Source organism: Camelina sativa, chromosome 17 (assembly GCF_000633955.1).
Source record: "Camelina sativa cultivar DH55 chromosome 17, Cs, whole genome shotgun sequence".
NCBI lineage: Eukaryota > Viridiplantae > Streptophyta > Magnoliopsida > Brassicales > Brassicaceae > Camelina > Camelina sativa.
Window position 1 is genome coordinate 2,079,573 of NC_025701.1, and position 12,480 is coordinate 2,092,052.

The window sequence follows — 12,480 nt, forward strand, 5'->3', positions numbered from 1 at the left end:
CCCTCTCAAATCCATAAAACAACCAACCAAAACTTTCACAAACTTTCTTCTATTTTCCAGATATCACTTATACCAAACAAAAGAAATAAAAAAAAATATGAAAAATAGAAGATTAATCTCATTATCTATATCCATAGGTATCGCCCTAATTGCCATTTTAGCATCCAAAACTCTCTTAAAAACGCATCGGCCTGAAGCTTTTATGCGCTCTCCTTTTGATTTTTTACAAGATATCAAGATATTCTTTTGTGGTCACCGTCATCATCATCATCATCATCACCGTCATAAACCTTCGGATACCAAAAAGAAGGTATCCATATGCGAAGATTTCCCCAAGAATATACCTCCATTGGACACGGACACAACGTCATATCTCTGCGTTGATAAGAATGGTTGCTGCAATTTCACGACGGTGCAATCAGCAGTGGACGCGGTGGGGAATTTTAGTCAGAGAAGGAACGTGATTTGGATTAACTCCGGCATGTACTAGTATGTCGTCGTAATCAAATTATTTAGTTACTAAACTTTCAGTTAATATATATATACACATGAAGTAACTGATATGTAATTATTGCATGGCAGTGAAAAAGTTATGATTCCGAAGACTAAACCAAACATAACGTTGCAAGGACAAGGGTTCGAGACTACGGCCATAGCGTGGAACGACACGGCCTACTCAGCTAATGGCACTTTTTACTGTGCCTCGGTCCAAGTCTTCGGTTCTCAGTTCGTCGCTAAGAACATTAGTTTCATGGTAATTCAACTAATCTTACCATAAAAAAATTAACATATTTTCTTAAATAAAATGGAATCAAGGGTGTTTTCTAATATCAAATAGAGAGTGATGCATAATTCGATTTTTCGGTTCGGATTTATTCGTCTTATTAACCATCAAGGATCAATTGAAACCGGTCATCAACTGTTTCGATTTAGTACGGTTTTGATTTTGATTTCTCAGAACCGATATAGCTAGCTTTAATTATTTTGTTTTTAATTTTTTTCAAAAAAGATATTGCTATAATCGGTTTGGTACTTAATCTCTCAGCTTTTGTTCGGTTTGGTTACGATTTATCCGAATTAAGTAAACTATGAAACCAAATCGCTTTATTATTATCTTTTCTACCCGGTTTATGTTGGTATACGCTTCCTTTTTGGCTAAACCGGATTAGATATTCCTAGTTACAAAGCTAAATTAATGTAACGTTGGTGTGATAGAACGTGGCGCCGATACCAAAGCCAGGAGACGTAGGAGCTCAGGCTGTGGCAATAAGAATCGCCGGAGATGAATCGGCGTTTGTAGGATGCGGTTTCTTCGGAGCTCAAGACACTCTTCATGACGATAGAGGTCGTCATTACTTTAAGGATTGCTACATTCAAGGTTCCATCGATTTCATTTTCGGCAACGCTAAATCTCTCTACCAGGTATACATATTTACGGTTTACTATATTGTTGTCTTTGGTTTAATTATACCGGTTTATTAACCAGGGTTACAAGCGTAGGACTGTCGAATAATATCAATGGCGAACCAAGTGAGCCCAGGGTCAAAGGCGGTCAACGGAGCCGTGACTGCAAACGGTCGTAACTCTAAGGACGAGAACAGTGGCTTCTCGTTCGTCAACTGCTCGATCGGTGGCACTGGTCACGTGTGGCTTGGTCGTGCATGGAGACCTTACTCGCGTGTCGTTTTCGTTTCCACTACCATGACCGATGTTATCGCATCAGAAGGCTGGAACAACTTTAACGATCCATCTAGGGACGCGTAAGTGTACAAATTTTTTTGTTAATTAAGGAAGGGTTGATTAATTTATATAAAGTGACATATTGTTTTTTTTTTTTTTTTTTTTTAGAACTATATTTTATGGAGAGTATAATTGTTCCGGTACAGGAGCTGATATGTCAAAGAGGGCACCGTATGTTCAGAAGCTTAACGAGACACAAGTGGCTCTCTTCATTAACACTTCTTATATCGATGGAGATCAATGGTTACAGTTTTCCGACCTTTAAAGTTAAAGCAATAGGAAAGATTAATCTTCAATTCCTTTTGAGTGCATTTGATGAACTACTTTAATTACTAAACACGCCCTAGGAAAACTTGTCAGCAGTGCGAACCATATGAATAAAAGAAGGGGCATAATGGGAATTTAGGTAATTCATTGTGTTTTAAATAAAATAGAAAAAGAGACCCACTCGCACTCGCTCTCCACTCTTTTAAAGAAAAGAAGACCCACTGTCTCTCTCCCCAATTCCATCTCTTCATCTTCTTCTTTTCTTGCATTTTGGTGTTCACATCTCCGAAAAATATGAAATCTACATAGACAATATCCGGAAAGAAAAAACAGATTAGTGGTACATTAGATTCACCATCTTTCAAGTAAGCATATCTACCTTGCCATTGTATTTTTGTAATTTGTTTCCAAGTTGTCTCTGATTTTTTTTTTTCTTGGTAATTTGAACTATATATTGTAGAAGATCGTGATAATTCCGACTTTAGATTTCAACCGATCATCTTTTCAAGTACTAGTTAAGTTTTCAAACGCAAAAGTCTCTTTTTGTGTTTATATTTGAAGGGGAGCTTTGAGAAACTCAAATTCTTTGATCAAATCATCTTTGATTATTCCGATCGCCGATCCATTAGTTCTCCTTATTACTATTTGGTTGTGGTAAATCTTTGATATGATTTTCTAGTTTGGTTGGTATGTATTGGCACCATAAATTCATTATTCACCGTAAATATACCATACATTCGGCTAATACTTTCTTAGTTGCTATCCTTTTCACCAAAATGGTACATTGAATTTTGAACATTGCGTCTTCAATGTCAAATGAGTGACACAGACAAATGACCACATAGCTTACTTTTTTTTCTTAATGATTGATCATCAAATAAAATTCTGCTTGGATTTTGGTCTCATTGTAATTTGTATGATCATAAAGGTGTTTAAAACTCTTGTGATATACGGACGTTGACCTTTATTTAGAGATCGCCTAATTTTTTTTTAGTTGAAAAATATATTAGAGAATGTTGTTGGGAATCATAAATCCACCATTGAATATCCTGTTTATAATAAAACTGAATAAAATTGATGTATATATATATATATATATATATATATATATATATATATATATGTATGCCTCTCTGCCGTCACAAAGAGATTATCTTATCTTATTTTATATAATCTCTTGGGGAATTGGTTTCTGTTTCTTGCAAGTTAGCTCTTTCTTTTTTTTTTTCTCTTTTAAAAAATGGAATCGTTGCGGTTGGAATGTTCAACTGAACTTGATCATATTTCTTGTTGTTGCAAGAAACAAAACTCAAGATATATGGTGATTATTGAGACTTTAACGTGTGACATTTCTTCATATACAAAATAATATACTCTTTACCACCACCAACTTAAGCCTTAATTTTTCATCGGTTGCAGAACACAAAATAATAGAAATTGCATAATTACACGTTATGGAAGAAGCAACAACAGCGAGTTCGGTCCCTCTAGTCAAGGTAATGATCTTCTTTCCTTTTAACTAGATGAAAATTTTGCTTAGGTTTTAGACATTTTTTCCTTGTTCATTGAACATAGATGTGGTACAAAAGAAATTTGGATCAATTGTCTAATTTTCTCATAATCCGCAGAAAAACTAGAACTCTTAAAGATTCAAATACAAGTAAAATTCAAGATATCATTGACTTTAAGTAGGATTAAAGATATGGCAAAGGAAGATTTTAGTTTTTTCTTACATGGCTTTAAGTAGGATAGAAACTATCAAAGAAATAAAAATACACTAATTCTTGAACAAGGTTAAGTATTGTGACGATTTATTTATCACACAGGTCGTGCATGAAGAAGTGACAAAGGAAGATCGTGTTATGGAGAAACAAGAGGAAGATACATCATTTGATGGTGGATTCGTAAAAGTCGAGAAAGACGGGATCAACGCAAATTCTGGTGATGACGAGAAAGCACAGAAACAAGTTTCGACTGAAGGAAACTCAAACGGTTCACACAGAGAACTACATGAAGCGCAAGAAAAGGCCAAAGAATTGGAGCATGAATTGGAAAAAGTAACAGGGGAACTGAAACGGTATGAATCAGAGAACACACTTTTGAAAGACGAGCTTTTATCCACAAAAGGAAGGTTAGATGAAACAGAGAAGAAGCATGAAGAGCATGAAGTGGTTAGAAAGAAGTTGCAAGAGCAAATTTCTGAAGGGGAAGCAAGACATAGCTCACAGTTGAAGTCTTTGGAAGATGCCTTGCAGTTACATGATGTTAAACACAAGGAACTGACTGAAGTTAAGGAAGCTTTTGATGGGTTAGGTCTTGAGGTTGAGAACTCGAGAAAGAAGATGAAAGAGTTGGAGGAAAGGCTTAGACTCTCTGCTGTAGAGGCAGAGAAATTTAAAGAAGTTGAAGAGAAACTGAAGATTTCAGATGAAAACTTCTCCAAAACAGATGCTCTTCTGTCTCAAGCTCTGTCCCAAAACTCTGTTCTTGAGCTGAAACTGAAATCTCTTGAGGAAGTATCTAAGAAAGTATCTGAACTAAAATCTGCTTTGATAGTGGCTGAAGAGGAAAGAAAAAAGTCAACTAGTCAGATAAATGAATACCAAGAAAAGGTTACTAAACTGGAAACTTCTCTGAGCCAATCAGCGGCAAGAACCTCAGAGCTTGAAGAAGATTTGAGAATTGCTTTGCAGAAAGGTGCAGAGCATGAAGATATTGGAAATGTGAGTACTCAACGCAGCGTTGAACTACAAGGTCTGTTCCAAACATCTCAGTCAAAACTAGAAGAGAAATTGAAAGACTTGGAGGCATTACAAGAGAAAAACTCTAGTCTTGAAGCTGCTCTAAGCGTTGCAACGGAGAAAGAGCGTGAACTGTCAGAAAATCTTAATGCTGTGACAGAGAAGCTGAAATCTGCAGAAGATAAACTTGAGAAGCAAGCAAGAGAGATAGATGAAGCTACCACAAGAAGCATAGAGCTTGAAGCTTTGCATAAACACTCAGAGATTAAAATCCAAAAGGCAATGGAGGATTTCAGTAGCAGAGACACAGAGGCTAAGTCTTTGACTGAGAAATCAAAAGATCTCGAGGAGAGGATAAGATTATATGAAGGGAAACTGGCTGAAGCATCTGGTCTATCTCTTTCTTTGAAAGAAGAAATCGATCAGTCGTCAGCAGAGAATGAATTGCTAGCAGATACAAACAACCAGCTCAAGATCAAGATTCAAGAACTTCAGGGATATCTGGAATCCGAGAGGGATACTGCGAATGAAAGGCTTAGTCAGAGAGACACAGAAGCTAAAGACTTGAGTACAAAGTTGAAATTCCATGAAAACCTAATCGAGGAGCACAAAAGGCAGATTCTTGAAGCATCTGGAGTTGCTGATACAAGAAAAGTTGAGCTAGAAGAGGCTCTCTTGAAACTCAAGACTCTCGAATCTACAGTAGAAGAGCTTGAGAAAGTAAATGGAGATTTGGCCGAAGTGAATATGAATCTGAACCAGAAACTAGCAAATCATGGGTCAGAGACAGGCGGTTTTCAGGCAAAGCTCTCTGCTTTAGAGGCTGAGAAAGATCAAACAGTCAAAGAGCTTCAGACAGCTATAGAAGCTCTTACAAAACAGCTTACTTCTGAAGGAGAAAGATTACGGTCACAGGTAGACATATATACATTCTGAAAATCTAAATTTTTCAAGTATTAATGAACCATCTGATCATATGAAAAAATGACATGTTGTTTTGTTGTAGATATGTTCCCTTGAAGAAGAGAAGAACCAATTAAATGAAACATATCAAAGCACAAAGAATGAGCTCGTAAAGCTTCAAGAAAAACTCCAAGAAGACAAGTCTAAATCAGATGCTATGGTATCCGAAATCGGGAAGCTTAGTGCAGTGGCTGCTGAAAAGTTGGTGTTGGAGTCAAACTATGAACAAGTAGCAATACAATTGAAAGAATTCGAAGCTCAGTTGAAAGAAAAGGTAATAATGAGGTTACACTTATGCGATAATATATTGAATACTTGCTCACTGATTGATGATGATGTTTCTTGGCGTTTTTTTCAGGTCGAAAAAGTTGCAGAACTGACCTCAAAATTGCAGGAACATGAACATAAGGCGAGTGACCGAGATGTGCTGGACGAGCAAGCAGTTCAGCTACATAAAGAGTTTCAAGCTTCTCACACTCTCATATCTGAACAGGTTGATGCATCTTTCTTTTGCTTCTTCTAACTTGAGAAACACGTTTAGAATTTTCAAGCTCTTGCGTCTGCTGCTAAAAAAGCAAATTGTGCTTGGTGTATTATTGAGTTCTGATTTTTATGGTGGATTCAGAGAGAAGCGGTTGCTCAGAAGCATTCAGAGTTGGAAGCTACTTTAAAGAAATCACAAGAGGAGCTTGATGCTAAAAAATCTGTGATCGTTCATCTCGAATCGATGGTCAAAGACCTTGAACAGAAACTGCAGGTTGCAGATACTATATCTAAGGTCAGACAATATGTACATAACAGCGTTTCTGTGAACCCCATGTGTCTTTTACTAAACAAATATCGACAAAATGCTCTGTTTATGTCGAAACCAAACTTGCAGGAAACTGAGTCTACTGGAAAAGAGGAAGTAGAAGTGAAATCTCGAGACATTGACTTATCAGTTTCAACTCCAAATCAACGTAAGAGCAAGAAGAACTTAGATGTTTCTCCTTCTCCTTCTTGTTCTTCAGGGCACGTTATGATTCAGAAAGCTGAAACATCCCATCTCATGACATTGAAGATTGTTCTTGGAGTCGCTATTGTGTCTGTCATTATAGGTATCATTGTTGGGAAGAAGTATTGAATCCTTCATGGTGTGATTGTGTCTAGTAGAACATGGGAAGCGGTTTGTTTGATTCTTGATTGTCTCTGGGTTTAGGGCTTTTCATTTATTTATTACTAACCTTTTATTTATTATTTGCCAAGCAAGGCCCAAATAAATGTTGCAAAAATCTGATTAAATTGAATTGTTAAAGTAAAAAGGGAAACTTAAAAAGAAAAGGAAAAAAATAGAAGTTACATATCTCTATAAAATAGGCAAATCGAAAAAGGAAAAAAAGAGAAACCAATTTGGCTTAGGACTAAAAGTTTTGGTTATATATAGACAGAGGACGACACGATCGATCTCAATTGATTTCTGAAACTAACCATGGCGGATCATAACACTCCCTCCTTTGAAGTGTCGAAACTCGACCATTATATAATAGACCAACCAGAAGGTGAAGATTTCGTTGTCGATGCAGAGGTCAAGGTTCTCCGAAAAGGATCTCCTCCGTTAGAGATGTTCTTCTCATCCTCGGTCGATGATTTCGTTTTGGACGACGAAGATTGTCACGAGAAAGAACTACTCTACGAATTATTTGTCGATGATGCTGGGATAGATGCATCCGGGGCTGAGGACTTGCTCATTAACTTGATTTTGTACGTTTGTGATAAGACACAACCGCTTGACCTAAAATTCACAGGAGTTTTCAAGTTGATGGTCGAAGTTAGGGTAAAGTAAAAAACCTGTCAAACTTTTAACTATGCCGGTTTAGAGGAAACCGAATCCCAATAACCAATTGCTACTACGGAGACGAGAAAGCGACGGTGAGATTTGAAAACCAAAAATACAAAGTCAGGAGACGTAGGTAGGGTTTTGTGTCTTGGAAGATAAGCAAAGACTATGTTTTTCCTTTTTTTTTTCTTCTTTACCAACAAATTTGGATTTTCTCTTTTAAAATTTTGTTTTTTGTTTTTTTTTTTTTTTCTCTTTTAAATTTTAATATGTAATAATGAATTCTTCTGTGAAATAATTAATTCTCTCGTTATAATTGCACAAGTTATTTAAAAAAAAAAATACGCGCAATTCTGTGAAATTAGAGCAATTAATACAAATCCAAGAGCAAGTTGTATACTAGAGATCCAAATATATACAAACCGTGATAATATGTTCGAACCCAGAGAGTATTACAAGAAAAATAATAAACAAATAATAGCGAAATTTATACAATAACACTAGAGAGAATAATTCACATCAGATCCACACACACAAGTTCAGAACTCGTCGTAATAAAAAGAAATTCCAAATAATAGCTCAGAAGCAGATGTCAAGGGCACAACAGCAACACATGGCTGCAAGACTACAAAACAAAAAATTCCAAAAGTTAGAAAAAAGAAATAAGCTACTATATATTTGGAGTTTAATATATCGACCGATTAAGGATAATCATGTTGAAGAATATAAAGTTGCGTATAATTAATTTCATGATAACGACTTACCAGCCTTTAAAGAAACCGTCACCCTTAGACTTTGTTTCCACTTTAGCCGGAGCCGCCGAACCATGACTCGGGTCGTTGGTCGGGTAACCAATCGGTGGTGGTGCAGTTGAAACCGGTGGCGGTGGGTTAGCTCCTACGTTTGATAAAATACAAATAGAGTTTACAAATAACGAAAATGATTCAAGACAAGAAAAGAAAAAAACAGAGGAATCTATATTTCTTCTTACCTGCAGATTGGTTGTGATCGTATTGACTCATCTTGGAACGATTAGTGAAAAGAACTTTGATATAAGGTAAAAGATGTTGGGTATGGCTGTGCTTTGTATTGATCAGGAATGATTTTACTCTTTGAATATATTTGTGCAAATGCGTGTCAATGTAAAAATATATAGAGAGAGCGATAAAGAAGGTCGGTTTATAAAAGACCGCGTGGAGGATTAAAATTAAAAACATTAATGATTACGTCCCCAGAATATATTCCAAATTATTATAAAGTATTTTATAACATTCTAATGAGTCATTTATCAAAGTTTCTTTTTAAGCAAATACAATTTATTTCTGTAAAGCAGTTTGGATCATTCCAGACGAAAAGCTTGTTTAGGATATATGTCGACACGTCTCACACGGTCGAGACCTGGTTTTGTTGAATTTTTTGAGAGGAAACGTCATTGAAGCCTCAGTCTACGATTACAAATCAAAATCATGATGTAACATCTGCAAAATTGTACAAGTCTTCTTTGACAACCAATAAAAATAAAAGGGAGAAATGATCATCCAAAAAGTTAATATGACCATGAGATCCGATTTAACACTCTTTTCTTTGCTTCCACAATTGCGTTTGCAGCCTCTTTCCAAGTATATATTTTGCTAAACAACTATTTCTCTCCCTCCTCTACAAACAAGACTCAAGCAGCATTAAGAGCTTCGAGCTGTTTCTTCAGATCTTCAAGGTCATCTTCCTCCTCTGTTTCTCCTGACCCTGAGGCTATGGCTATTTCTTTCTCATACTCATCTGCATCTGGAAGCTCCCGAGTAAGCCCTTCAGGCAATGTATCTATACCTAACATAACACAAAATCAATTTAGATAACCGTCAGCAGAAGAAGAAGAAGAAGACTTTCATTTGATTCATTTTCACATTAGAGTCCCCAAGTTGAATTTACCTGAACTTGAGGCAGCTTTTGTAGCATCCTTCTCATTTTCATCGTCCACAACACTTATAAAAAAGACATGAGATACACATCAGATTTCTTGTTGCAAATTTTGATTTTTTAACTAACTAATTCACTGAGTTGTTACCTTATGTTCCACTCATTATCATCATGGAGTGGACCTTCATCGATAGCTATGGATGCATCGGCTTCCATCTTAGCTTTAGCAGCAGCGTCCCTTTCTGGTTTCGCTAGCATGTATTCTTTCTGCATTTTGGGATTTCATTCATGTCATTTCACCAGAACATGGATGGTAACAAAGACGAGTTGAGATAGTTTTGTAGTTGCATTTACTCAATTTACCTGCCGCTCTAGACAAGCTACATTTGAGCATTGTGGATTTGGTCTCATTTTCATGGTTGGGAAAAAATCCTTCAGTGAATTGTAACCCTGTGGGTTCCAGTAACAGGCATAAATTAGTAACTTTTAACTGATTCAAATAATAAATGATTCTGTGATAGACATAAGATGAAGCAAAGCCTCTTACCAAGTATGGAGAAACTTCACCAAAATTTAGTAAGAACTTGAGAGAGTTTTGAACCAAAAGTCCCGCAACAACACCCTGAATTGACAATCAAACAAGAGTCTTAGAACATAAAGTAGGCTTAAATAAACAAAGGCATTAGTAACAAATGTGATAAATACTCAACATAGCTAAATTTTGTTCAACCGTATTATCAGGTGGTATAAAATTACCATAGTAGTTGGCAGAGATGCAGCACAGACCCCTTCCCGCTTAAGTGTCCGTTCATCAATTCCAGATGCCACGACCTACCACAGAAAATAATTAAGAGATTGTTTAGAGGAAATGCAAATGTAGTATTAACAATAATACCCTTGATCACAGAATCCTTAAATTCACCCATATTCTACTGATACAATCCTCAAGCATTAAGGCAGGGTATGATAGGTTAGAGTTGTAAGAGTGATATAAGAAGGAAAAACATTAAACATACCAGGGGAGGTGCACAAGCAAAACAAGCAGTTTCTCCGGGAACCAAGAGCTGTATGTGACCTGAAACAGCATCTTCGGATACACCTGCACAAAATATCACCTTCTTTGTCAGCCAAAAGACAAATGAAAATAAGAACTACATATAATTATTAGCTTTCTACTATTTTACCTGACTCCATCCATGTTTGACGTAACTCATTGCAAGCCTATACATCAAAAGAATAAACCTAAATCAGAAACAATCTAGAACTTTTTATACAATTTTCATTCATAAATAATTGAATCATGTAGAATGTAAAATCAAAATGCTCGATGGTGAAGTAAGAACTATGTCGAATTTGTAACAAAAAGGCCTTTTTCGAAAATAGAAGTAACAGCTACCTGGTTAACAGCCATCCTTGCTTCATAGTTATCGACACAACTCAAAACAAGATCCACACCGCTGCCCTCCTTGCTAGGACAAAATGACTTGTTCGTCAAGCTCGACGTGAAGGTTTCAAAGCCTTGCACAGTTGTTATGTTCATTGTGAAACTCTACAAGAAGAAAAACAGAAATAGCATAAATTAATGACTCAAGAATCCTGTAGGTATAAAGTAATAAAACTAACAATTTTCCGCAGTAAATTACCTAGAAAAAGCCTAAGGATACATACATACATCATACAACATAGAACTCCCACTAAATACGTAATGACTCTAAATCGAGCCTCCCATTTGATTAGTTCCCAGTAACTATGATGTAGATGGTCATTAAACTAGTACCAAATGCGTTTAACCTCATCAAGTAAAAAACATACCTCAAGTACAACGTCAGGATTTATTTCTGCAAGGGTCTGGACAGCAGCATCAGTCTTTGTCATACCAACCTACACAGTCAGAATTAGTCCAAAAGATCAGAAGCAATACTAACTGGAACGAAAAGAGGTAACTGAAAACTCAATGAGAAAAGAGTACCTGATCAGGTCGAAAAAAGAGTCTGTTCATGTTAGCTAGTTCGACGGTGTCATAGTCATACAACAAAAGACGACCAATACCACATCTGGTAAGCATCTCAGCCGCAACACTTCCTACACCACCAATTCCCTGTCAAGGAAAAAAATCCATGTATCTATATTAATGAACGCACAAACTTAGTTGTAGCATAGCAGAAGAAGAGAAAGACAAAAAAAAAAGGGAGAGAAACACAGACAACAATGGCGACAGAAAACTCTCTAATTCTCTCATAGTTTTCCACAATACCCATCCGCTGAAGTGCCATAAGCCTACTGTAAGGATTACTATCTACCACCTCCGAGCTTAATTCCTGCAAACAGAGGTTTTCCCCCTTGAAATCAGAAACATTGTACTGAACCAGAAGAATTAGTGAGTATAGGAATAATAATGAAAGACCTTGACTTTGGAACGCCTTTGAGGATTACATTTAGACAGAGTAGCTAGATTTTCAACATGGGATCGGAGCTGCAAATCCAAATAACACAAATATTGGTAAGTGATTCATAAGCAATGCAACAAAGACTAAAGCTTTGACATTTAACAAAATAGGCAGAGCAAGGAAGGATCAGCGAAATTATAATCATGCGATTCGGAGATTCCCAAGAGCCAGATCAATACAAAGATAACTCATAAAACACCAATGCATGTGAAAATTCAGTCCTTTCGAATTATAAGATCCATGAATTCGAGAATTTTGAGTCTAAAATTTCACAAGATTTTAATCAAATAAAAACCCGAAAACAATACCTTGTGAATCGGAGCCGGATCCGAGAGAGATTTCTCGAGGACATCAAGATCATCGAGCAGTGCTTTGAATTCGACCTCCATTGTTCAGCAGCTCTCTTAGGACACGATGAGAGAAATCTAATTCTGCGATGCTTATCTCTGGAAGAGACAAGACAAGACTCCTCCGCAAAGTGTTTGTTTGTTTCACTGCCAAAAACGTTTTTAATGACTTCAAAAAAAAAAAAGAATTAAGGGTTGACTGAGATAAGAAGATAAGAATATAAAAAATACTAATTAATAATTAT

The 12,480-nt window shown here is 36.4% G+C and overlaps 5 protein-coding genes across 8 annotated transcripts; 3 read left to right on the forward strand and 2 right to left on the reverse strand.

Moving 5' to 3' along the window:
- Nucleotides 1-2,200, forward strand: LOC104754679 (probable pectinesterase 8). Its single transcript, XM_010476922.2, has 5 exons — nt 1-489; nt 583-754; nt 1,216-1,422; nt 1,501-1,760; nt 1,849-2,200. Exons 1-5 carry the CDS (start codon nt 98-100, stop codon nt 2,003-2,005), a joined length of 1,188 nt encoding a protein of 395 aa, XP_010475224.1. The 5' UTR covers nt 1-97; the 3' UTR covers nt 2,006-2,200.
- Nucleotides 2,193-6,992, forward strand: LOC104754678 (interaptin-like). Of its 3 annotated transcripts, XM_010476921.2 has the most exons (8): nt 2,199-2,372; nt 2,468-2,521; nt 3,427-3,503; nt 3,834-5,663; nt 5,755-5,985; nt 6,070-6,204; nt 6,337-6,489; nt 6,592-6,992. In XM_010476921.2, exons 3-8 carry the CDS (start codon nt 3,462-3,464, stop codon nt 6,832-6,834), a joined length of 2,634 nt encoding a protein of 877 aa, XP_010475223.1. In that variant the 5' UTR covers nt 2,199-2,372; nt 2,468-2,521; nt 3,427-3,461; the 3' UTR covers nt 6,835-6,992. The 3 variants fall into 3 exon arrangements, with proteins under 3 accessions (XP_010475221.1, XP_010475223.1, XP_010475222.1); XM_010476919.2 differs by lacking the exon at nt 2,468-2,521 and having other exon boundaries at nt 2,193-2,372; XM_010476920.1 differs by lacking the exons at nt 2,199-2,372; nt 2,468-2,521 and adding an exon at nt 3,151-3,328.
- On the forward strand, nt 7,119-7,705 carry LOC104754680. The gene has a single exon (XM_019239357.1). It carries the CDS (start codon nt 7,180-7,182, stop codon nt 7,531-7,533), a length of 354 nt encoding a protein of 117 aa, XP_019094902.1. The 5' UTR covers nt 7,119-7,179; the 3' UTR covers nt 7,534-7,705.
- On the reverse strand, nt 7,882-8,680 carry LOC104754681 (cysteine-rich and transmembrane domain-containing protein A-like). The gene is made up of 3 exons (XM_019239239.1): nt 8,519-8,680; nt 8,292-8,424; nt 7,882-8,152 (listed from the first exon to the last, which is right to left on the reverse strand). The coding sequence occupies exons 1-3, from the start codon at nt 8,547-8,549 to the stop codon at nt 8,107-8,109; spliced, it is 210 nt and encodes a 69-aa protein (XP_019094784.1). The 5' UTR covers nt 8,550-8,680; the 3' UTR covers nt 7,882-8,106.
- LOC104754682 (ubiquitin-like modifier-activating enzyme 5) lies at nt 8,955-12,422 on the reverse strand. 2 transcript variants are annotated; one of them, XM_010476924.2, is made up of 14 exons: nt 12,197-12,422; nt 11,846-11,914; nt 11,646-11,759; nt 11,411-11,539; nt 11,254-11,322; nt 10,838-10,990; nt 10,626-10,662; nt 10,458-10,540; nt 10,198-10,272; nt 9,989-10,063; nt 9,805-9,891; nt 9,590-9,708; nt 9,454-9,506; nt 8,955-9,345 (listed from the first exon to the last, which is right to left on the reverse strand). In XM_010476924.2, exons 1-14 carry the CDS (start codon nt 12,275-12,277, stop codon nt 9,197-9,199), a joined length of 1,293 nt encoding a protein of 430 aa, XP_010475226.1. In that variant the 5' UTR covers nt 12,278-12,422; the 3' UTR covers nt 8,955-9,196. The 2 variants fall into 2 exon arrangements, with proteins under 2 accessions (XP_010475226.1, XP_010475225.1); XM_010476923.2 differs by having other exon boundaries at nt 8,955-9,351.